The 26,561-nt window shown below is 38.9% G+C and overlaps 1 protein-coding gene across 1 annotated transcript; it reads right to left on the reverse strand.

Moving 5' to 3' along the window:
* Positions 1 to 4,580: 4,580 nt before the first annotated feature.
* Positions 4,581 to 26,332, reverse strand: SERPINB10 (serpin family B member 10). Its single transcript, XM_034995800.1, has 8 exons — positions 26,286 to 26,332; positions 22,471 to 22,647; positions 20,305 to 20,370; positions 19,711 to 19,848; positions 17,704 to 17,821; positions 10,212 to 10,354; positions 7,023 to 7,178; positions 4,581 to 5,402 (listed from the first exon to the last, which is right to left on the reverse strand). The coding sequence occupies exons 2-8, from the start codon at positions 22,636 to 22,638 to the stop codon at positions 4,998 to 5,000; spliced, it is 1,194 nt and encodes a 397-aa protein (XP_034851691.1). The 5' UTR covers positions 22,639 to 22,647; positions 26,286 to 26,332; the 3' UTR covers positions 4,581 to 4,997.
* Between the last annotated feature and the right edge of the window lie 229 nt (positions 26,333 to 26,561).

Consider the following 26,561-nt stretch of genomic DNA (forward strand, 5'->3'; position numbering starts at 1 on the left):
CAAGATAAAAAGCTTTTGCACAGCAAAGGAAACAGTCGATAAAACCAAAAGGCAACCGACAGAATGGGAGAAGATATTTGCAAATGACATATGAGATAAAGGGCTAGTATCCAAAATCTATAAAAAACTTCTCAAACTCAACACCCAAAGAACAAAGAATCCAATCAAGAAATGGGCAGAAGACATGAACAGCCATTTTTCCAAAGAAGGCATCCAAATGGCCAATAGACACATGAAAAAGCGCTCAACACCGCTCGGCATCAGGGAAATCCAAATCAAAACCTCAATGAGTTACCACCTCACACCAGTCAGAATGGCTAAAATTAACAAGTCAGGAAACGGCAGATGTTGGCGGGGATGCAGATAAAGGGGAACCCTCCTACACTGTTGGTGGGAATGCAAGCTGGTGCAGCCACTCTGCAAAACAGTATGGAGGTTCCTCAAAAAGCTGAAAATAGAGCTACCGTACGACCCAGCAATTGTACTACTGGGTGTTTACCCCAAAGATGCAAATGTAGGGATCCAAAGGGGTACGTGTACCCCAATGTTTATAGCTGCAATGTCCACAATAGCCAAACTATGGAAAGAGCCAAGATGTCCATCAACAGATGAATAGATAAAGAAGATGTGGTGTATATATCCAATGGAATATTATGCAGCCATCAAAACAAAAACAAAAACGAAATCTTGCCATTTGCAACCACGTGGATGGAACTAGAGGGTATTATGCTAAGCGAAATAAGTCAATCAGAGAAAGACATGTATCATATGATCTCACTGATATGAGGAATTCTTAATCTCAGGAAACAAAAGGAGGATTGCTGGAATGGTGGGGGGTGGGAGGGGTGGGGTGGCTGGGTGATAGACATTGGGGAGGGTTTGTGCTATGGTAAGCGCTGTGAATTGTGCAAGACTTGAATCACAGATCTGTACCTCTGAAACAAATAATACATTATATGTTAAAAAAAAAAAGATAGCAGGAGGGGAAAAATGAAGTGGGGGAAATCAGAGGGGGAGACGAATCATGAGAGACTATGGACTCTGAGAAACAAACTGAGGGTTCTAGGGGGGGGGGGATGGGTTAGCCTGGTGATGGGTGTTAAAGAGGGCACGTACTGAATGGAGCACTGGGTGTTATGCACAAACAATGAACACGGAACACTACATCAAAAACTAATGATGTAATGTATGGTGATTAACATAACATAATAAAATAAAAATTTAAAGAAAAAAAGAAAAGAAAAGCCCTTACTTTAGGAAGAGCCGAGTAGGTACGGAGGAATCTGAATGAGAACAAGAGGTAAGTTAAAAGGCCCAATTAGTCTGAAAGTCTGTAAATGCAATAGAGGAATCCTGGGAGGGAAATAGGTGAGCTCTGTGGGGAGCAGTACTCCTCTGCTCGGACATCTTTTCTAACTATTCACAAAATTAACATTTTACCAGTAAGACATCCTAACATACTCACAATGAGTCATCTGAAAACAATCACAAAAGTTCAGTACATTTGAGTAAACATATTTGATTCCATATGTCAAAAAGGTACCATAAAATTAAAAGATGAATGACAAGAAAATATTTGAAAAAAATCTTTAAATGTCACTTAAATAGCTCGAGAAAAGTTGATTTAAAAAACCGACCGCAGTAGAAACATGTGCAAAGGGCATTAGCAAATTTGCAACAAAGAAAAGCAATGGCTATTGTACACCTGAAACTAATGTAACAGAGTGTGTCAACTATACTCACATTTTAAAATTAACAGTTTAAAAAAGGAAATTAAAAGCAATGGCTAATCATTATATGAAAAAGTGTTAACCTCAAAGAAAAATAATAAATATTTTTTGAGTATATACTATGTGCTAGATCCCATACCAGAGCTTCTCTTGCAAGACCTCATTTAATCTGGACAACTGTGTGAAGTGGGTGCTGCAAATATCTAGGAAAAGCATTGAACCTTAGTTCTTTAAGTTTCTGGTCCCCAACGTTGCACTGCTATAAGGAACAGAGGATTGGAAACCAGGTCTGTGTGACCCTGAAGTTCGCTGTTTTAATCCCTATGCCACACCATGGCCTCCCCAAAAGAAAGAAGTGGTGGAGAGCACATTAAAGTTATCATTTTAAAACATAAAATTTGCAAGTATAAAGACTATGGGTCTCTGATGCTGGTAAGGTAAGATGGGCATGACTTCTTATTCTCCATAAGCAGTGCTGTAAATTGGGTGCCACTTACTTCCAGAACTGTGTTGAAAAGAAAAGAAAGGGGAGGGGAGGGGAGGAGAGGAGAGGAGAGGAGAGGGGAGGAGAGGGGAGGGGAGGGGAGGAGAGGGGAGGAGAGGAGAGAAGAAAGATGGGTGGAATAAGAAATAAGAAAAGAAATTGCCATGAAATCAAAAATTACATTTCAAGGAATTTCACTGAGAGTAAAACACAAACATGGATTAAATATTATGTGGAATGATGACCACCTCATCTTTTATTTCGTGTGCCCAGAGAAAATCAACAAATGCCCAACAACAGAGAACAGGTCAGATTCTATCACACCCATGATAGGAAACTAATGTAAATATTAGTAGAACAAGACAATATTGCCATGGGAGCATGGGCTATTAAGTGTAAATTAGGAATAAAGTTGCATGTGAGCATAATCTATAGATAGATTCGAAGGAAATAAATTCTGTACATCACGAGTTTCTGAACGACAGGTAATGTTTATGTTATTTATGTTTTTTTCTGAGGGTTTTTAAAATTTTTCCTTTTATGAAATTAATGTGCACACACTTAGCTGAAAAATCAGATAATGCTCGAGGAGATACTTGAAAAGGACGGGTTCCTATCCACTCCTTCCACCTCCCCAGAAGCAGTCACTCTTTCTTCTCGTATCTGCCTCCAGATTTCCAAATAACATAGCTATATTAACATTTTTGACCTAACAACTTTAGACATTATCTATTGCCTTCCTAATTTAGGGGCTGAGGATTCGGTCTTCTCACACCACTCACACTATCGCACTTGCCCTAGGTGTTAACTTGATTACAACTAAATAATATTCGTAACTGAGTTAACAAGTGTACTATGGGAATGCATTCGTTTTTTCTTCTACTACTGTTTTTCCTTATGTTCCTACTGCCTTCTTCCCCATTTCTTCAGTTTCCTGTGTGTTGATGGCAAATGTGCCCCCAAGTGTTCTACAGACCAGGCAAACCTTTCAATATTCTTTCGCATGAGCTCTCCCATATGAGAAACCCATCAATCCCATTTCTCCTCTCCTAGTCTGCCACCCTGCTGGTAAAGGCAAGGTTCTTTAAAGTTTGTGGGGTTTTCCTTCCCACAGTGTAATTTCACAAGCAGGGAACAACTACTGTTACACCTACTGGTATACCTTAGTTAACAGGCAGTTTACTATTTGTCAGTCGAGTAAAAATAATTTTTTTCTAGAACGTTAAAGCACACTGCTTAAACAGCAAATAAGTTATTTTTTTCCTTAAATGTTTAGGCATTGATTACACAACCTGTCAGATTTTTTAAAAGCTTTGAACACCTTTAAGGGCAAACTTACAAAGTTCACAAACACACCTTTGCAAACATTTGAATTTCCGTAAGTCCAATAAATCCAGACTTACCAGTCTAGTGAATTAGACTCTCCTAAGACTCAAGCCTCTTAAAAAAAATACACAAAATAGAACAGTGATTGTAAGACTTCTCTTACTAATCTCATTCTTACTCATCTGAAGTTTCTAGTATCATCCTTTTTCCTTTCTTGTTTGTTTGAAAAGTATTGTGTTTAACGCTTCTGTTTGTCAGTCTCTAAGAGTATTACAGTGGTCTTCTTTTATAATATTTAAGAACTTATAATTTACTAGAACACAGACACAAAGGATTTGTTTCACTGCTAGCTAGTGTGAGATATTAGGAATGGAGGCAAAATGTTTCATAGAGATGTGATAAAATGTTACATATATTACAATTTCTATCTTTGGAGCTAAGACATAGATATGATAAAATGTCATATATATTACAATTTCCTATCTTTGGAGCTAAGGCATTTTTTTTCTCCTATAATACTGAGCCAAGATTCAGTACAGAAAACACATTTTCTTATACTCATTTATACACTGTTCATGTCAGATCTAGTCTTTCCTTTTATTAGATGAATATCAAAAAATAACCTAGAGTATATAATCAATCTCTGAAATTAGAATAACAGGGGCACTTGGGTCACTCAAGCAATTAAGCATCTGCCTTTGGCTCAGGTCATAATCTCAGGGTCTTGTGATGGAGCCCAGTGTCCATAGTCTTGGTGCTCCCTGCTCAGTGGGGAGTCTGCTTCTCCCTCTCCCTTTTCCCCTCCCCCGCTCATGCTTGCTCGTGCTCTCTCTCAAATAAATAAATAAAATCTTTTTAAAAAAAGAAATTTGTTCTTCTACTTGATAAGATTTTTAAAAGCAGGGGTGTTAGTATGACTACACTTTTACACAATAATTATTTTTAATAAAATGTTTATTTTTGAAAAGTTTTAGATTCACAGAAAAGTTGCAAAGATAATCCAGGGAATTCTGTATACTCCTAACACCTTTTCCCCAGCGCTAACATCTAACATTACCTTTATACATTTGTTCAAACTAAGAATCTATACATCACCTTTGTAAAGATTTTTCTTCACTCAGTGCGGCATGTGAAATATAAGTGACAATGATAATACAGTGACCAAGTAGTTCAACAATTGTAAGGCATTCAGTTGAATAACATAATACTTCTGAAATGTAAATAAAAGTCACATTAAGACAAAATGTTAAGTGATAAAAATAAAATTTGCCATTCTCTCTAGCTAGGTAGATACGATAAAGTCACTAGAATGCATTCTTTCAAGGTTTATTTGCTAACATTCAAATGTGAAAAACATACAAGCTGCAAACTGGTTTTTATTATAATTGTGTTTTTCCATCTTTTGGTGCACTTTTCACACCGGAAGATGGTCTTGTTTGATGAGAAAGATACATGGTCTAGGGGGAGCAGAATCTCCCGTAAAAGAGAATGCTCCCAGTTTTGTTGTGCCTGATGAAGAAGAGGAATGGGTGGTTTGCATTAAATTCAATGGAGGGAAGTTGAGTTCGAACGCTCACCCCACTCCCAGTACCAGCTGCAGCCTCTGTACCTTGTTCATTTATTTCTACAAAAGACTTGTGGAAAACATTGGACAGAAATAACTTTCTGTCCATAGACATTCCTGAGAAATCAGCTCTGCTCTGGTTAAAGGCATCGCTCATCCCCATATTGCTCAGGGTTGACTTGAGATCGTAAGTCTCTTCCAGCCTGAACTTGGGGAGCTGCACCTGCACCTGATACAATTCCATCATGTCTGCGCTGGTCCACTCACTCAGCTTCTCATAGGTGATGGCCTTTTCCAGCTGCAGGTGTGGAACGAGGAGGAGAGAGTCAGTAATTCCAGAGTGGAGTGAGAAATAGTGGTGGGATGAGACCTCAAGATATTACATACATGAATTACCATCACTCCCATTACCCAGGGTAACAAAGCACACACATTTGGAAATTCTTTGTGTAATGAGATTCCTCACACTGTTACCCTACAGAATCTTTGTTTTGGACCTGAGTAGTTGCCAGGATACAGGAGAATTAGACCTTGATTCAAAATGGCATAGTTCTATGCCAACATGCAAAACATCAACTACACACGGAAATGAGTCAACATAAATATGCATTTAGGTGCTGTCTACACAAAAGCATAAACTTTAGAATAAATTATGTGCCAGGGTCCAAAAAGTATCTGTTATATTCACATGGGACACAGCTCTTTGAAAACAAAATCTGAGATAAAATAAAAATGTCTATTTAATCACAACAATATGAAATTAGTAACTATAAGCTATGCCAAGAAAAAAGCGAAGGAAAAGTAAAGAAAGGAAAATCTCCAAATCTTAAGGGTAATGCCTATTTTTTAGTATAGTTTTTGAGAATATTTTTCTCCTGTTTATATTTTAAATTATCTAAATAATAAATATATGTGGATGTATACACCCATATGCATAAGTATATATGAGAAAAAATGTGCTTGATTTTTTTTTAAATAAATGTTTGTTTCAAGACGCATGCTTTTGCTACTTTGAGAGTTTTCTAGACCCAAGTATTGCTGTCAATGACATACTTGTAGATGGTGTACATTAGTAATCTGACAACATATTCAGCTCAGGAAACTGCACTTTTAGGAAGAAAGGCTTATCTTATAAGGGTGTGATGCTAATAGTTTAGTGTCCACCATTTGTCTTACTTTTACCATTCTTTCCAGTTTCACAAATTTTATGATACCATTTGGAAATCTCTTCTACATTCTAGCAGGGCTGTGGAAACTTAGAAGTATAAAGAATCTAGAACACATGAAAAATTATACACAGTGCAAAGAAAGCCAGGCCACCCATTGCATGAGAAACTAATGTTCAATTTAAATATACAAATTGCTCAAAAACATGGTGTGACCAAAGTTATATCAGGCTTCATAGAAATTTAGCTGATAAGGAAATAATTGAAGGTAGTACTGATACTTAGTACTGATATAGCCTTTTTCTCCTGAAGACTTTATTTAATTAAAATGGATTTTTTTTTCAAGTTTTGGAAGTCAGAGTCTTGTTTAAAAATGTATATCTCAAGCTAGATTAATGCAAATGATTAAAAAATTAACCTCCAATTAGGTAAGCCCTACCAGAAGGAGAAGAAAGACCTAGACTGAGGTCAGCTCTGGCAAAGAATATATGTATCCGATGCTCCTGTGGCTGTTTATTTAGCTACCCCATGCTAGAGCCTCTAGATTACTTAAACTTTCTGAGGAATAGTGATACCCAACTTACAGAGTTTTATAAAATTTAAATGATACTGTGAAGGTAAAGTCCTGAGGGCTCAAGGTATGTTGGTTGTCTTCCTCTATAGGAATCAAAGAACAAACAGGGAGACCACGTCTTATGTTTCTCCCCAGAGGAGTAAACACCAGAACCACCTTCGCAGCCGACAGACAGTACCTGATCCAGCCCATCGATATCTTCTGGCAGCAGTATGAGCAGGCTGAGATCACGGCTCTCATAGTAGAGTTGAAGGCCCATGGCTTGTGGCTTTTCAATGTGAAAAACTTGAAGTTTTTCTTTCATGGACATCATTAGCACTGGCTTGCTTGTACTCTATGGGAAGGAAGTAGCAAAATCACTGAGGAAATGCTCCACCAAATCCTTAATTTTATTTTACCATAATTGGTTCCCAGTAGTCTGGGACACTGGCAAAATTGGTGATTCTCTGCAAAATGCTGACTAAGTTATTCAGATCTTGCTTTCTGAAATAGGTGTTCTACTGGATAACATTAACAATAAGTGATATGAAGGTTTCTTTTTATAATGCTATCGTGGCAACCTCTATAAATCATAGCAAGCTGGATCCCACTGAACACTTTAAAAAATATCTAATCTTAGGCAAACTATGCCAATGTCAATGATTCAGAAACTGAATAAGGTGTATTTCACATGCAAACATTTGAGAAAGTATTTTAGTATCATAAACATTGACATTTACTACAAGAATAAAAAGACAATAGGCTAGGAGGAAATACTTGCAAAACACATATCTGATAAAGGACCGGTATCAAAATATATAAAGAACTTTTAAAAACTCAATGATAATAAAAGAACCCAATTTTAAAAATGGGTAAAAGCTATGATACCTCGCCAAAGGAACACATGCAGCATATGAAGAGATGCTCAATCATATGTCATTAGGGAATTGCAAATTAGAACAATGAGATAGCACTACAGACCTTTTAGCGTGGCTGAAAGTCCAAAACACTGACAATATCAACTGCTGACAAAGGTATGGAGAAACAGGAACTATTGTTCCCTGACCATGGGAATGCAAAGTGGAAGCCACTTCCAGAGACAGTTTGGCAGGTTCTTACAAAGCTAAACATAGTATTACCATATGATCCAGCAAGTGTGCTTCTGAGTATTTACCAGAATGAGTTAAAAACTTATGTCCACACAAAATCTTGCACATAGATATTTATAGCACCTTTATTCCTAATTGCCAAAAATTGGAAGCAGCCAAGATGTCCTTCAATAGGTGAATGGCTAAACAAACTGCAATACGTCCAGATAATGGAATATTATTCAACAGTAAAGTAAAATGATCTATCAAGCCAGGGAAAGACAGGGAGAAAGCTTAAATCTATTGCCTATTGCTTAGTGGAAGAAGCCCATCTGAAAAGTCTACATACTATATAATTTCAACTCCATGACGCTCCAGAAAAAGCAAAACAATAGAGACAGTAAAAAGATCAGTGGTTGCCAGGTATTTAGGAGGAGGGATGAATGGGTGGAGTACAGGGCATTTTTTTAGGGCAGTTAAACTATTCCGTATGATACCAGAATGGCGGATACATAACTATGCGTTAGTCAAAGCCCGTAGAACTATACAAGACCAAAAGTGAACCCTAGTGAACTATAGACTTCAGCTAATAAAAATGTATCAGTATTGGCTCATTAACTGTAACAAAGGCACCACATTACTGCAAAATGTTAATAATAAGGGAAACTATGTGGGGGGTGATATATGGGAACTCTACTTTCCTCTCATTTTTGCTGCAAACCTAAAAATGCTCTTTAAAAAAGTTTATTTATAGTAAAGCCAATGGTAATACAAAAACAAAACCCTGCAATTCAGATGTTGTAGACATATGTTACTTATCCATTCTATAGGGAGCTGTTAATCACAAAGTCCCACCCATCTGCTAATGTAGTGGTCATATGACTAGGGCTGTTCATTCAGGATACTTCATGATACAGTGATTTTTCAGGGATGAGCACACGAATGGCACAACACAGAGTCCTCCTTTGGGAGCATTCTGTTAGAGCTAGCAGCAAAGACTATCTACCAGGGTTGTGAACCTCGAAGGCTGACAAGGGGGCAAACATATTCCCTGGTCATATAGAGAAATTGTATCTTCAGTATTAGAGAATGAAGGCAACAACCAGAGGGAGTGGAGGTGGTGGGAGTGGGGGTAGAGAGAGACAGAGAAGTGAGATTATGTCTTGAGACTCCCTGGACATCTCAGTTCCTCTTAGTTACGTAATGAATGCTAATATAATTCCCATTTTACTGGCCCATTTTGGAATGCTATTTTATCACTTGCAACTGAAAATTCCTTGTGGATATACTAGGCCAGGTAACTCTCCAGCTCATTTCTGGTTAGCCTATTCGATTATATGTTTGGTCCTTTCCCCATTTTTATCCCACTGATTGAGAACTGCCTATTGCACACATCCACACGATTACTGTGGGTGGTAATCATCCTACTGTACCACCCACCTACTGTGGTAGGTCCTTGGCAGCACTATTTATGTGAGAAGACCCACCGCAGGACTAAACAGCTTTAACAAATGTTGGCTAATCAATTCCTTTCCTAGGAATTTAAAATGAGATCTATTACACTGGTCTCTAAAACAGAGGCAGTGTTGTGAGTAGCCATGTTCTGCCAGTGTGAACTGGGAAGAAGAGGAAGTTAGACTTCAGCCTGAGGGAAGAACGGTGGGAGAAACAGAGTTGAAAAGATAAAGACTGAATCTTGACTACATTTGAATCCTTGTTTCCACTCAAGTTCCAAGACCCAGCCACATTCCAGCCCTTAGATTCTAGGGGATCTGTCACCTTATATTAGTCTCCCTTCTTGCTGTAGAGGGTTCCTATCACAAAAACAAGTGTGTTGTGTCCTAACACAAAGAGAAAACAATGGACGAGATGAGATTTTAAAGGTGTATTTCTTTCACTTATGGAAAGATAAGAATTTGGTAGAAGAGTATTGATCTAGTAGAACAAGAACAGAACTAATAGTGAAGAGTTGGGGGTTACAGTTCTGGTAGATTTCTAACTTAGTCATGGCTCCAGTCACTTTGACAGCTGGAAAATAAATATAATAACTACCTTATCTATTCTACCATAGTCGTAGGGGGGACTAAGTGATAAAATATGTGAATAGTCTATTTTCAGAGAAGAAACAATGAAAGAGGAATTCCCAGGTGGGATGCACCTGGCTTTTAGCTCAGCCATCCCTGCCCTGGTAATAGCCAGACTTTCCAGGAACATATATTCAGAAAGAAGAATGAATTTCAAATAGAACCTCCTTTACAATGCCATGTAAAAACCCATGCTGATTATTAAAAGGTTTTTACCTTGTTTATTCTGAAAGGCTTTTCTGTGGTGTTTTGGACTAAAAACTGATGTTCCCAGATTCCTTTAAAGTAAAGGGCGTTCACCAGAACCATTCTCGTTGCAAAATCCACAGCATCATCAGGTAGGAGATTTTGGATTTTTCCTACAAGAACAAAAGGACAGATTACAAATGGTAGAGTTACATCCTGGAATACGCCACACTTATAAAAATGATAATTATGAAATACTGCTAAGTGATAATATCTTATATCCACCAATGATAGTTAGCATTAATAGAATATTACTAACAGGTCCTATTTAAATTTCATCTACTGTTCCAATAAAGTCCTTCTTCTGGACCAGAAATCAATCCAAGATCTCAAAATCTCAAGTTGTGTTTAAGTGTCAATTCATCTTAGTGCCTTTGAATCTGGGATAGTTCCTCATTCCCTCTTTGGCTTTCATGACTTTGACACTTTGCTCCCTCAATTCTCAGTTCAGATTTGTCTATTTCCTCAATTGTATCCCCCCAGAAAGGTATGTTAGGCCCTCACTACCAGTTCCTGTGAATGTGCTCTTATTTGGAAATAGGGTCTCTGCAGATCTAATCAAGTTAAGATGAGGTCATCCTGGATTAGGGTAGCTCTAATCTAATAACTGATGTCCTTACAAGAGGAGGAAAATTTGAACATAGACACACAGAGAGGACAGGACTATGTGAAAACACAGACATAGGACAGTTGTAAAGAAGATTATGGGCCATCAGAGGCAGAGACTGAAGTGTCCATAAGCCAAGGAATGTCAAGGATTGCCAACAACACCAGAAGGAAGGAGGGAGGCATGGAACAGTGCCTTCCCTAGAGCATTTAGAGGAAGCGTGGCCCTGCTCATATCTTGATTTCAGACTCGAAGCCTCTGGAACTGTGGGAGAATACATTTCTATTGTTTGAACCCACCCACTTTGTGGTAATTTGTCATGGCAGCCCTAGGCCACCAATGCAACCACAGAAGCATTGTTACGTGCCTCTCAATGAATCATACTAGGAAATAAATTATGTTCCTATTTCCCACCATGGGTGATGTTAACTTTGATGATTTGGTTCCCATAGGCTTCTCACTGTAAAATGATGACTTTTCCCTTTGTAATTCATAAGTATCATGTGGGGAGCTACTTGGTGACCACATAAAGTTCCTGTTTCTCATCAAATTTTTGCCCACCAATTTTAGCATTCATTGATGATCTTGCTTGAAGCGATGTTGACTGTAGTGTTTGCCAAATGGTGATTTTCAATTTCCACTATTCCTTCTACATTTATGAACTTGAATTCTACTATGAGGAAGAACTTTCCCATCTCTTCCTTTCATTTAAGTATTCAATAATTTATATCAGTATAGACTCATGGATATTTGTTTACCCTATGGGTTATAATTTATTACTATCATTATCTATTTTGCTGCTCAAATTGTCCCAAATTTGGTTATTGGAAACCTCCTCAAGTTGGCCCCTATGTCCTTCTGACATGTTCTCAAATATTTTGAGCATTTCTCTACTTTCTGGTACCAAAATGTATCCTAAGGTTTATCTGGTGCTTTCCATGTCCCAGCCCTAGAATTGGCATTTCTTCTTCTAGGAACCCTGTTTATTTTTATTTTTATTTTTTTTGAAGGATGGCTTTTAGAAATCAAGATGTGGATGTTAGCTATGCACATTATTACTGGTGTGTCATTGCTCAGCAGAGAAAGCTAGAAAATACATGTATTATACACACATCTGTAAATATTTCCGATATCTATCTAATTCTCTGTCTGCTTATATATTAAAGATGAGGAAGTCATATTGGTATCTCCTATTCCAATCCAGCACCATGGGGTTCATGTTCACCTCTGCTTTTCCTTATTGTCAATTCCTTTCTCTGTCAGTGAAAAACCTGGCCCTTATTATTTCCAATGTATTTACTTATTTGCTCAGTCCTAGAATATACATAAAATAGTTTCAGAAGGGCTAACCCATTCTCCTATGAAAAGCAAATTTGATAACTTTGTGTACAGTTTTCTTTTTAAAGTCTTAGAGTATATAATTAAAATATTGTTTTTCTAGAACAAATATTTGTTGAAAAGAATAATTCTGAAACAGGAACGTAAACCAAGAAAAGTTGCTATTGAAAGACATTTTGAAGAGAAAATACAGATGGATTAGACTGATAGGTGAAACCATAGCGTGAACACACACACACACCAGAGGACTGTTGAGCAAGTCCAAGTGTTACCAGGGAGTTGGAACCTCAAAGGCCATGACAATGGAGCTTGGAAATGGGGCGTGTCAATGGATTGAGGGAATTATTCCATTTACAGCAATTATTCTTAGCCCTGACTATCAATTAGAATCACCTGAGGATTTAGAAATACTGATGCCTGAGCCTCACTCTGAGAGATATGAATTAATTCATCTGGGGTTTAATTCATCTGGGGTTGGACTTGGGAATTAGTAAACTTCGCTTCATGTGTAGCAAGGACTGAGAGCCACTGGTTTGGAGTCATTTGGTCTAATGGTCTTTTTTTTTTTTTAAGGCTTTACTTATTTAGGGCGCCTGGGTGGCTCAGTCGGTTAAGCAACTGCCTTCGGCTCAGGTCATGATCCTGGAGTCCCGGGATCGAGTCCCGCATCGGGCTCCCAGCTCAGCAGGGAGTCTGCTTCTCCCTCTGACCCCCCTCCCTCTCATGCTCTCTGTCTCTCATTCTCTCTCTCTCAAATAAATAAATAAAATCTTTAAAAAAAAAAAGACTTTATTTATTTATTTGACAGAGACAGAGATAGTGAGAGCAGGAGCACAAGCAGCCGGAGTGGGAGAGGGAGAGCAGGCCTCCTGCCAAGCAGGGAGCCCGATGCGGGACTCGATCCCAGAACTCTGGGATCATGACCTGAGCCGAAGGCAGCCACTCAACCGCCTGAGCCACCCAGGCGTCCCTCTAATGGTCTTTATACCCCTCTGTGGGCCAACAATGGGTAGCAAATATGTCCGCTTGCAGGTTATTGCATTGAGCAAGGACACTCATGCCACAATGGGGTCAGGACACAGTGGGGTAATAAACACACGTAATAAAACTTTTTAAAAATAATTAAGAACAACTACAGTTAGGTCTATTTAACTTCTCGATTTCCCTTTATTGTTACAAACAAAAAGTAGGTTTGGAAAACAATAGTAGGTAAGTGAACTATAATAAAACAACAATTAAATGAAATCCAGAGCCCTGGCTTTCCATTTCTAGGGGTTTGCTGGTAAACTGGCTCCAGGTAGGGGTGGGGGAGAAGGGAGACTCCTGATTTGTAGCCTATTTCTGAGGTGTAAATATTTTCGCCATATTGATTTCAAGCTACCAACACGGAAGTCTCTGAAAGGGGGGTTGGGAAGACACGCGCACGCACAGCCAACGGGCTCCCTGAGCCTGACTGCACGAGGGCACAGCCCGCCTGCAGTTGTCCTCACCCCATCAGAAGCAGCTGGGCAGCTTTTTAAAAAGTTCTGGGGGCAGCACTTCTAGAGATTCCAGTGGATCTGAGGTATGACTTGGACGTGTCTATTCAAAACAACCCTCCCTCACCTATGAAACAAACATTTTGGTTTTAACAATTAAATTTGAATTTGATTTTAAATGCTGACATCAGAACTTTCTAAATCATTTTAGTATGCATTTTTGTATCTTATTAAAGACAGTGTGTTCAACTTAATTTACAATTTCTTTGGTGATTCACCATGGCGAGGCCGTCTACATCATTTTTTTAATCTTTATTTTTGCACAGAAGTTTTATTCTTTAAAAGCTCTGTGTCATTTTTAATCAAGTATTCTATCATTTGATAGAGTTGTATATGCACATAGAGAACATATCGAGGATTGAGTTCTGCACAGACTTATCTCAAGTTGGTTGAGATCCAGATGATTGAAGTTGTGTCGCATTATTCTCTGGGTTCATATGTTTTCAGAGAAACCAGCCTCTTGAACCCACAGCTGTGTTAAGATATGTAAAATATAATTATTTTATAAAGGATGTACAAAGTGTAGTCAAATACAACTTCAAATTAACAGAGCCAAATTCGACCATGATTTTGCTATACTCTTTAGAGCTAAAGTGCCACCTACTGGCTGGTTCATTGCATACATCCTTGGTAGTTTGAGGTCATGGGAAGGACAATCTTCGAAGATATTCAGGGTAAGTCCTGCTGAGCACAGAGTTATTAATGTGACACTAGAGTGCCCAGTGTGCCAAGCACATGATAGATTTTGAGATTACGAACATGTAGACAATAACCTTCCCCAACACCCACTTTTAAGTAGCTTATAGACTATAAAGAAGACAAACCAGAAAAAAATTTGGAACATGTAACTGACACTATCATTGAGACTTTGACTCTGAATGCTGTATGTCCAAGTAGTCCACATGGCTACTTGAAAGAAGGTCTATTTGAAACCTGAAGGAAAGAAGCTTCTTTTAGGTGGTTCAGATGGAACGTAGTCATGCTGAAGAGTTTCTAGCAACTTCCCTTAAGGATGTGCAGAACTCTGCCTTGACAAAGTCAAAGTTCCTAAATAGCTGATTCATTCTTTACCTTATTTGGTGTTGAATAGCCCTCAAATAGCCAATATTTGTGTTCAGTACGTGAAGAGAAAATACAGAAACGACAGCTTTCTTCCTCTTTAGAAGATTCCACTTCTAAGAAATAGAGCCAGCCTTGCCAGCTGGAGCAATGAAGTCATGGGATGCAGGCAACAGGGGCTTAATAAAAGATTCTGACCGTGCCCTGGGTTAGTTTATTTTGGAGGAACTCTCATTTCACGAGTAGTGTGACAATGGAGGATTTATCCAAGTGTGTCTATCCTTTATTTTGACCCTATAGTAACTATAATCTGAAGTCTACTCTTTCTTCCCTATCTGTAGGGCTCCCCCTTCTCTTCTAGAAAACACAGCAGACACTGGGTCAGGAATTTGAGACCTCAGATTTAGTTCAGCCCCAGACTATTCTTACAGCTACATCTGCCATGTTGAATTTGTGTTGGATATTACAACACACTTTTGCCTTTACAATCCCATTTGGTCCTCCTGCTAACTGAAACCATACAAGTGCTCAGTAAATGCTAGCTAATCTATGGTTCTAAAAACAGGCTTGCTTTTGAATGAATCCAAATCAGGTGTAAGTTAAGTAAAATGGTCACTCTTGCCTCACCATGGCTGCTGAGTCACTAGTTCAATGAAAAAGGAACTGAGAATTCAGGGCTGCCAACTTCCTTAGGGCACTTCAGTAAACGTTAATGTTCTGAACAACGACAATTAGCAGGCCTGCTGTGTGTTAGTGATTCAAAGCTGAAACTCACATCAGGCAGCATCATTGCCCTTGGGCTCTTGAGTCTAGTAGGGGAGGCTTCAGCAGTTAACTTCAATAACAGTGCGGTGCAAGTCAAAGTGAACTTTCACACTGAGTGCTGTGTGAGCAAAGAGAGAGGCAGAAATAAACTATTGGGACTTCATCAAGATAAAAAGCTTCTGCACTGCAAAGGAAACAATCAACAGAACTAAAAGGCAGCCTATGGAATGGGAGAAGATATTTGCAAATGACATATCTGATAAAGGGTTAGTATCCAAAATAAATAAAAAACTTACAAAATTCAACATCCCCAAAATGAATAATCCACTTAAGAAATGGGCAGAAGCCATGAATAGACATTTTTCCAAAGAAGACATCCACATGGCCAACAGACACATGAGAAGATGCTCAACATCACTGATCATCAGGGAAATGCAAATCAAAACTACAATGAGATATGACCTCACAACTGTTAGAATGGCTAAAATCAACAACACAAGAAGCAACAGGTGCTGGCGAGAATGCGGAGAAAGGGGAACCCTCTTGCACTCTTGGTGGGAACGCAAACTGGTGCAGCCACTCTGGAAAACAGTATGGAGGTTCCTTGAAAAGTTAAAAATAGAAGTACCCTACCACCCAGCAATTGTACTAGTAGATATTTCCCCAAAGGTACAAAAATACGAATTCGAAGGGATACATGTACCCTGAAGTTTATAGCAGCATTACCAACAATAGCCAAGTTATGGAAACAGCCCAAGTGTCCATCGACTGATAAAGGGATAAAAAAGATGTGGTGTATATATACAGTGGAATATTACTCAGTCATAAAAAAGAATGAAATCTTGCCATTTGCAATGATGTGGACGGAACTAGAGGGTATTATGTTAAGTGAAATAAGGCAGTCAGAGAAAGACAAATAGCATATGATTTCACTCATGTGGAATTTAAGAACAAAACAAATGATCATAGGGGAAAAAAGAGAGAGGAAAACCAAGAAACAGACTCTTTACTACGGAGAACACACTGAGGGTCACCAGAGGGGAGGTGAGCAGGGGGATGGGCTAAACAAGTGATGAGGATTGAGGGGACTTGTGATGAGCACCGGGTTGAATCAGTAAATTTTAGTGTTGAATCACTAAATTTTAACCTGAAACTAATATTACACTATATGTTAATTGGAATTTAAATAAAAAATAAAAAAATTAAAATAAAAAAATTTTAAAAGAAATAGAACACTCAACTTTTAGGTGAGTGTGTGGCTACGTAACTACAAACTGCATCTTATAGATCATTATTACAGCAAGTCCAGGTGACCAACTATCCTGGTTTGCCTGGGACTGAGAGGCCTTCAGGTGGAAAATCCAGGCAAGTCCCAAGTAAATCACGACAAGTGTGTCCCTGGAGCCTAAAGCACACCATGTAGCTGAGTTTGGGATATGGGTGCAATTGATGTGTGAAACTTTCAGGTCATCTCTTTAAATGCAAAGAGGCTTTCTCTTCCCCATTTTCTGGTGACTTTAAAAATGACACATGCAAGAATCATCTTAGACTTAAATACGAAAACCATGTTTTGAGGGTGGCGGAGCTGGCCCACCAGTCTGGGTCTCTGGATTGCCTCAGCAAACAGAATGCTTATCTGCCTTTTGACTATTATGTGAAAAAAATAAACTTCTACCCTATCGTCAAGCCACTGTATTCCAGGTCTCTCTGCTACGGCAGCTTAGCCCCCTACTCTCATACCTGACCTGATTTTGAAAATTACTTAAGATTATATAACACATTTAATGCCACAATTTTGTTATTAATTACTAGCTATTTTTCTTTGGAAATCACAAATGTAGCAGTATTTCAACTTTTCCTTTTGCACTTTCCTGCTTTTTTTCCCCTGGGCTCCTCTTTAGAATTATTGGGATATAAGAATTTTCTTGTCCACTTAGTAAAGTGGGTATCTTGACTTGTATGTTTTAGATAAGACTTATTGGGAAAGCTGTGGATCTGAAAATCATCAGCATGAACAGAAAGAAATGTTCTGAATATTTAGAAGGTGTCCATAGTTCTAGTTAAGAAATACACATACTTACATACAACGCAAATTCAAAAAAATACAGCAATGCTTGGAGAAGACACTCTGCCGAGAACCTTGGTGAAAGCTTACCCTCAGTCTGACTTTCAACCCAAGAGTTGATCTCCTTTCGGATTTGTCCAGAAGCTCCCGCAAAGTTAACAGACTGCGGTTCTGCACCAAAGTATGTTTTCGTGTCTTCTAAATATTTCTGGAAGATATAGGTAAAAATCTCCTTTTGTAGAGTGTCCAAAACTGAGAAATCAAGTCTATCGATGGACAGTTGCAAACCCCCACCCCGTTGCCCCCTTCTGTTTTTTTCATACTCCCATTTTGGTCAAAAATGAAACACTCCCCTCTTTAAAGTTAACTGGGCACAGACTAGCCGTGCAGAAGTCCAAGTGTGGAGGAAGGCCTGTCTCCCACAGTTCTGGGGCTCCCACACCCTCCCCTATTTTTTTTAAGTAGGCTCTACACCCAGCGGGGCTTGAACTCACAACCCCGAGACCAAGACTCAGACACTGAATGGACTGAGCCACCCAAACACCCCTACTCTCTCCTATGTTTATTCATGCCTGTGAAATGGGGCTGGAATGAAAAGGGAGAGAACTCTAGGAGTCCCAGGACTGTCTCCAGTGACTAAGATGTGTTGGCAGTTGCACTTGGCTTTCTCCAGCAGAGCTGGAACCAAAGTGAAGCCTATGGGTCCAGGAGACACCTGCTGTGGACTCTAAGCACCCAAGAACCTGTGGAGGGCCCCTGAGGAGAGCTATACGCTGCCCTGAAAACTGATTGCTAAGCATGGCTGTCGGAGGGAAGAAAGCTGGCCTCGTCCTCCAGCCCTTTGATGTCCCTCCTGGTGGCAGTCATCAGAAGTGGGCTTGTGAGGGCACCTGCCGCCCTCAGGACAGCTGTCGTACTCCTTCGGTTTATTACTTGCTGGAGGAATTGTGTGCAGTAAAACGTGGTGAGTTAATTCAGCCTCCAGGCAGTGGTTTGAAGACTAGGAAGTCTAAGCTCTGTAGAGATTATAATCCAGTGAAAAAGGAAGGCTTAAAGATTCATCAGGCACCATTCCCTGGGTTGACTCATGGGTTCTGATCAACCTCTCCGAGCACAGCCAGGGCTTCTCAGGGCTTGTGGACATTTTAAAAGATGTCTCATTTTCTACCTCTGTGTCCTTCTCATCTCTAAGTGCCCGCCCCACTCAAATACCTCCTACTTCCGGACCAAACCCAAATGCACAAGACTACCAGTAATAGAAATGTCTTTAAGGCCTCATTTGGATGCTTTTCTGCCTTTAGTCATAGCCAAGCCCAAGTCCTGAACTCCCCAAATTCACTGGCTATGGGCAGGGACAGCACTGCTTGATATCATAAGATAGCGTTATCTTTTCTATGGCTGTCCCTCTACCCTATCCAATTTCCTTGCTCTTTGCCCACTGGGCACTTGGGTCCTCCTGCTCTCTTATGACATGAGATGTGATGGACTAACGGGAAAGTCAATGCTTGGCTTGGTTCAGGGTGGACCACTCTGAGGAGCCCTTGAATCTGAACTGAGGATGAAAGCATGGTCTGCATTGTGGGGTCTTAGCCATCCGAGAAGGGGAGAAGGTGATATTATCCCATGTTAAGGGTCTTTCCTAAAGTCTCTAAAGTCATGCTGTGAGATGACTCGTCTGATCCCAAAGTCAGGTTTGCTCTTGAGTACAAGTCTCCAGCTGCACTCACAGGACCAGCTCTGCCCCCTGCTCCTGCACGTTGACCCTACTGAGTTACTCTGCATCTTCTGCTCCATTCCCCGTGAAACAAATGCTAACCCAGAGACTACGCAAACCACATGTCTGTACCTGTTTACCGGCTGAGGTGGACCCCTTTATTCTGAGCATAAAGATCTGATCACTAGGTCTGGCTTGAGACCCATTGTTGGTTTCCTTTACTAGACACCTATTGGTGGTCTAAATGATTGTTTACCAGAAATGGTGACCCCATACATGAACATTGTCCCTGGGATCTCTAGAGAAATGTACAAAGAGTTTACTGATTGGTCTCACATGCCTCTTTCTTTCCCATCAGCTTAACACGACATGTTTGCACTTACAGTGTGAAATGGGTAGGTTTTCTCTCCATATATCCTGTTGGCTGTTTTAAGTATGTAAGCCTTGCCGGGATTGTTGATTTCTGAGATAAGTGTCTGGAAGTGAGAGTGTATTTCTTCAACCTTGCCCAAACTGAATTCCTTTGAAAGAAAAGGGATTAGTCAGTCAAATAAAAACACTGAACAAGAACTAGCTATAAATGAACAACCTGTATCTCAGTGAAATGATTGGTGTACTGCAAACAAGAGCTGAAATCCATTGCATGGTAGACAAAAACTGTTTTCTTTAATGTTAGCAGCGCAAGAATCTACAAGTTGTTAGGGCATCGTTTTCTTCACATTTAGTTTGTAAAGGCAAGAACAAGTTTGAAGGTGGGGCAGTTTTGAAGGGGAAGGAAAAGATGGAGAGAGATAAAGGGAAAGAATACGACCCTTCCAAAAAGCATACACATTTTTGTATTTTGAAAAATTTTCTATAGTTTGATGATATTTTTTCTCAGAGACGTTCCCTATCAAAGTTTGCTTAAATCAGCCACTAAAATACATATACTGCAAGTGTTTTCTCCTTATCAAATGTGTATTCAAAATTAGACATACCGTCTTTCTTTTCTTCTCACTTTCAGGACAAGATTTGATGTGCTGGTCTCTGCTAAACTGAAGCACCTGTCATTTCAATAAAAGGCAATATGTGAACATACTTTGTGAAGACGTAACCATCTGAAATACTCATCAGCAAATACAAGTCAGTTGTTCACTTCACTACAGAGCATATAATTAATTACCAGAGGGGTTCTGATTTCACTTAAATGATGTGTTAACTGGATGGATTGAGTAAGTTGACAGCAACCTTTAAATAAATTTTTTAAGTTCCTGTTTAAGTAGCTGGTCTCTTTATTCTTATACTCTTTATAGGACATTTGAGATGATGTTGGGAAGATCCTTAGAGGTAAAAATCTCTTGTATTCCATGTATTATTTTTTTTTTATCTACGGTTGTTTTGAAAACTAGGTGTTCAATTGAGAGCATCATTTAGACGATTTAAGCATAAGCCACTATTGCTCCAATTATCTAGAAAATTCAGGGATTTTAGTTGTTTATTCTAGTTAAGTGTTTCACGTCTCATTGTCTACCCCACTTGACAGTTAAAGACACATTCTTTGTGTTCACCCCAGCATTTCATTTGGAAGTTAACAAGAAGGATGTGGACATGCTTGCTTCCCCTGAATTGTGCAACAGTAGAAAATGAGGTGATAATCCCATCTCCCACAGCCTGGACCCACCTCACAATGAGGAATAAAGTCTGGTTTACCAAAGCTTGTCCTGACTGACACCCAGTGACAGACAGGGGTACATGAGCAACTCAGTCTCCATTGCACAGTGTTGCTATTGATATGTAAATAGCATTTAAATAAAGCAAGGGCAAGGAACACACAGCAATATATTTATATGAAATGGACCCAAGTTGGAATCCATCTAAGATTGTCTATCACATTAGCAGTTAAGCCTTTTATAATTAACCAGTTATTAACTAGGGGTGAACCAGGATTTTGTTGTTGTTTGAAACTATACAATATCTTGTGAACTAAAAGAATAAGGGTGACATCCTAGGCCCAAGCTGACAGAAGATAAATTCTGCCTATTTCATTCAGAACTACTGGCTGTGCTGTTTTCTGTATTTTGCCCAAAGGGCACCACCTTGAGTGGAAATTCTAATACTTGGCCTTTTGATTATTGCATGATTTAGGGCTGGATTTACTCTTTTCTATTTCTATTTTAAAACAGACACACATACATTTATATGTGTGCACACATGCACACATACACACATGGCTTTTTAGACTATAATTTTGCTATCTATGGTTCTACTTTCACGTGCACGTGGGCGTGTGCACGCACACGCACAATGCTTTGAAGATGCTTACAGCAAATCAATAATTGCTTATACAGTACTATTGTTTTGTTATTTTAATGCTTTCAATGGGTTCTTTACATTCATCCAGACAGCCAGAGATTGAACACAGAAACAACACAGAAAGCACAAAGAACAGGATTCACTTGATTTTTCTATTTGTGTCTTCAAGAAAATCCTTCTGAGATTGGAAAGACGATGACTAATTATTATTTAAAGTATGAGCCATTCAAAAACGATATGATATCACTCATACATGGAATTTAAGAAGCAAAACAAATGAACAAAGAAAAACGAGGCAAGGGAAAAAGCGGACTCTTGACTAGAGAGAACAAAGAGAGGGAAGCCAGAAGGGCGGTGGGTGGAGGGATGGGGGAAATAGATGAAGGGGATTAAGAGCTCACTTATCGTGATGAGCTCTGAGTAAACCACAGAAGTGTTGAATCATTGTATTGTACACCTGAAACTAATATAACACTGTATGTTAACTTCACTGGAATTAAAATTTAAAAATAAAATGAAGTATGAGCCATTACTTCTTGAGATGTATTAATAATCAAACTAAATTTTTTTTTTTGGTGCTGAACCAAACTTGATAACCTTATCTTCTCTCCATTTGATCTTGCTAGGGAACATGGGCTCTTAGGTGGTTTTTTAAGCAGCGATTTTTCCAGTTGATTCTCTTTCCCAGACGTCTTTTTATGGCCTAAAAAAATGTTTAAGTGTATTTTTTGTTTTGAAGGATATGGCTGTAAAATGTAAGCTATGCAGACTTCAGGAAGCAAATGATACTAACAGTTAAAGAGAGCCCTCTGTTTAAAGGCCACAGAAGACGCTTGACCTCTCCCGCTCACCTGGGCCATCTGGGAGGCCGTGGTACCTCCGGTGCCCAAATACACCATAGCCAACGAGGTCGAGATGCCCCAGGGAGAAAAGAAAATATTTTTGCCCTCAGCCGATTCAGCCAGCTTTTTGCTGAAGTCCAAGGCAAATTGGTTGATTGATTTGGCTAGAGGGTCCATTGGGAAAACCTAAGAAAAATAAAGCAGAGATGGAAACTTGTTAATAATCCTTTCCACTTATTTTACTTTTGGCTGATACAACTATCTTCTTTAATCACCCCTTCTTGAAATGACCAAAATTTATATCATCTAATCCGATTTTATAGCATATATGTAATGTATATATTTCCATTCATCCTTATATGTGTACCTATTCATAACAGCCAAATAGACTGTGGGAAAATTCCACACCAACATTATTAGTTTACATATTAGAAAACTGAAGTCCAGAGAGTTTAAGGAAATTGCTCAAATTTTAGTGATAAGGCACAGCAGAGAACAATTGGGTGATAGTCAGTTGGCAGCTCCTTGTTGAGAAAATCACAATAAACATGGCAGTGGAACCAGGTCTCGTCAAGGTCAGCCCTGTGCTTCTCAATGCACTGCTGAGTTTATACAGTAGATGAGAAATCACTAGACATTTTTTCAAGAAACGTTGTGCTTTTTCTCACTTATCTATCACCCATATTTTTGTACTTTTTAACCTTATTTATTCATTCATGCCTTTAGCTATGATATTCTTTGTTCCTGGAATGCTTTGATCCTCCTTTACTCTATTGAAATCCAATTCTGTGCAAGTTTCTGTTTTTCTCTAGGAGCTTTTCCTGATCTCTTATGTGCAGAGGAGTAAGTCCCACAATATCATTTTTGCCCCCTATTTACATTTATCCCACTGCTAGGTCTGTCTTCATATGCTTATATCTTTCCAACTCCAGGGTAAGTTTCTTGATAGTAAAATTTTCTGTATCTCCAACAACACCTCGTTCAGGACTTTACACAAAATGTATGCTTATAAATACTTGTTTATTGCTTTTTTACAATGTTCATTGTTTGGGCTCCAGCTGCCATTTTTTATTTACTTAAACTTAAAACCATACACAATTTAGTGGGAAATGCTCATAGAGAAGTAGGGAAGTCAAGGCTCTTTGCCCTTATTCTCGCTCACTTGGGACCCTCTGAAACTGGTCTTCTTGAACAAAAAAACTCAGTTTTACTCATTTTAAAAAATTATATTCAACCTCTAAATTTCACCTCTAATTACCCAACATTTTCAGTCTTTTAAGAAATAACTACTTCAATAGAAGAAAGAAATAACTACTATCAAAGAAATCAAAGAAGTAACTACTATCAAAGAAATAACTACTTTAAACTGATGTCCTTATATCACCAAATAAACTCTCAGACTGGTTAAATGATTAAAAATAAATCAACTTCCTAGACCTAGAATTTCCCATTAGTGCCAATGTTGTATAGAACTTCATCTTATACTGATATCACCTGGCCCTCAGAGCTTTAGAAAGGTCAGGAGTTCTCTCTAGTCAAATAGTTGAATCAAGGGAGAGGCATGTGTAGGCCAAGTTTTGGTTTCTTTCTTTTTTAAGATTTTATTTATTTATTCATGAGAGACAGAAAGAGAGAGGCAGAGGCAGAGGGAGAAGCAGGTTCCCCGCTGAGCAGGAAGCCTGATGCCAGACTCCATCCCAGGGTCCCGGGATCATGACCTGAGCCGAAGGCAGACGCTTAACCATCTGAGCCACCCAGGCACCCCCAAGTTTTGGTTTCATTATGAACTGGATTAACAGTGATCCTGCTGAAATCCCTCCTAACCATAGGCTTGCACTTAGTCAAAGACCTTCCCCCTTTAAGTCCTGCTTCAGTTGTAGTTACTGCCTATTGCTGAAGATGATGATAATCCTAGGCTAATATTATTTGACTAAAGAAAAAACAACTCTAGTTTTGTAGTCAGTCTACACCCTCACAAAATGTTCGAAACTTGCCAGTATGTATTTTTTCTTGATAGATCCAGTGCCATCTTGGAAATAACCTCCTTAATCTCTTTACAGCTATATTCATTCAAATGATGCTTGTTTACTGCCTATATATTAAACTTTATCTCTTTAGAATTCATGAATTGCATTCATATGGAAAATGCCTGGCTCCTCAAAACCACACTAACCATGAAGGGAGGAGAAAGTAATATCTTAGGGCCTGAGATTTTTATCTTTCTACCTATGGTTTATGGTTATTCTAGAGTTTAATTACTTATAACAAATTCCTGAAAACAAGAGTTTTATCTAATGGAAGAGCTAATTACTTGTGGAAAGTTAATATCCAGTTATCTTCAGCTTCATTGTCTTGTTAATATCATCATTAATATATGAGGTATTGCCCAGAACTTAAAAGAACAATTCCTGCCCTTTTTTTTTTTTTTTACAAAAAATGTATAGAAGTGCTAACCCATTGGTAAAATTTAATCCAAGAGTGAAAAGTGCTTTCTGAAGGATGCAGAATTTTAGGATGATGTTTTACAGGAAATAATTTATCCATACAAGAGTTAGAAATGCTTTTTTTCAGAGAAGATTATAAATGTCTAGATCAGAAACCTACTATGCCATTTTCAGAATAAATTGTCCTTTGCAGTTCTCAGGAGTTACAGATGTGTCAGTTTATATATATATATACGTAATACTACAAATATATATATATGTAAAATATGTAAAATTTCAATCTCTCAACGGCTTAGGGGAAAAACTGGAGAACTATGAAAGTAATAAAAGGATACTGTCATTCATCAAAATGTCACATCATAGACACACATAGTCCCAAAGAAGCTTGGAGTCCCCTCTAGTCCAATTGCCTTGTTTTATCTACTAGGAAACTAAGGCCCAGAGAGTTTAAATGTGCTGCCCAATGGTGCACAGCTAGCTAAGAGCGAAGTTATCACTGCAATCATATTCTCCGGACTCTGAATACAATCGCCTTTGTCATTGCATCTCATTATCTTCAAGATTTTAATGGTAAAATGGAGGAATTGGGTGAGGAAAGAAGGTGAACAGGAGGAGGAAGAAAGGAGGGAGGATGGTATGGAGGAGGAGGAAGTGGGAAGGAACCTCACCCTGTTTTCCATAAAAAGATACCCAAGGCTCCATGACTATCATACTAATGATAGTGCCTACTTCTTGGAGCTGCGTCTACCAGAGGATGACATCGCCCCTCAGCACTTCTATACTTACCTAAAGCCATTTTCTGAGGTAAGCAATAGTTTGGGGTGTTTTACAATGAGCACATAGTGGAAGGCTGGGGCTTAGGCTACTCGATGGAAGAGAAGAAACCTAACAGCCCATGGAGTGGTGGCCACGTTGGGTGGGGACAGCGAAAGAGAGCCGAACCATTAATTCCACACATTAATGATGGGAATCAAATTCATATTCCCAAGCCCGCTCTTCTGAAGGGTCAGAAGGGGGTGGCCTCAGTTATTCAGAGAATATTCTATTTCTCTTTGCCTATGTTGACAGATACAGAGGTGGCCAATCTAGAAATGTGGCTGGAGGAGATGCCATTCACAACTTCACAATTCCTGGTAAAACCATTTCTCTAGCTCCCTTTAAATGAATGCTCTCTCTCCCCCTTTGCCCTCTTTCCCATACGAACTTTGAACCAGCTTGGGGTTAAATCTGTCTGACTTGTACAGAATTCTTGGGGAGATGAAGCTCTACCTATTATTTCTGTCTTTGGGAGCTCTTGATCATTTGTTATTCAGCTAGACACTTCAATAAAGAAGGAAAGCATAAATAAACATTTTTAAACAAAAAAAATGTTTACGATACCTTATTTTCTTCTGCTGGAGCAGAATTGGCAACCGGTTCCTTTAATAAGAGATTGTGGTTGAGTTAAGTAACTTTTAACTGTAGGAATCATCTTTAAAAATTCTAGCACCTCCCTTTTCTCGGCCCCACCCTCTGATTCACTTTTACAAGCCCATGCACTCTTCCTTTCATGTTTCTCTTGGCCAGGAGTTCAAATCAAAAGACAGAGATCAACAATTTTTTTTGCCTGAATGACTTAATTACCCACACTTTCCATGTCTGTCTACAGGTAGAAAC

Source organism: Mirounga leonina, unplaced genomic scaffold (assembly GCF_011800145.1).
Source record: "Mirounga leonina isolate KUSES-001 unplaced genomic scaffold, KU_Mleo_1.0 Mir_93, whole genome shotgun sequence".
Classification (NCBI taxonomy): Eukaryota; Metazoa; Chordata; class Mammalia; order Carnivora; family Phocidae; genus Mirounga; species Mirounga leonina.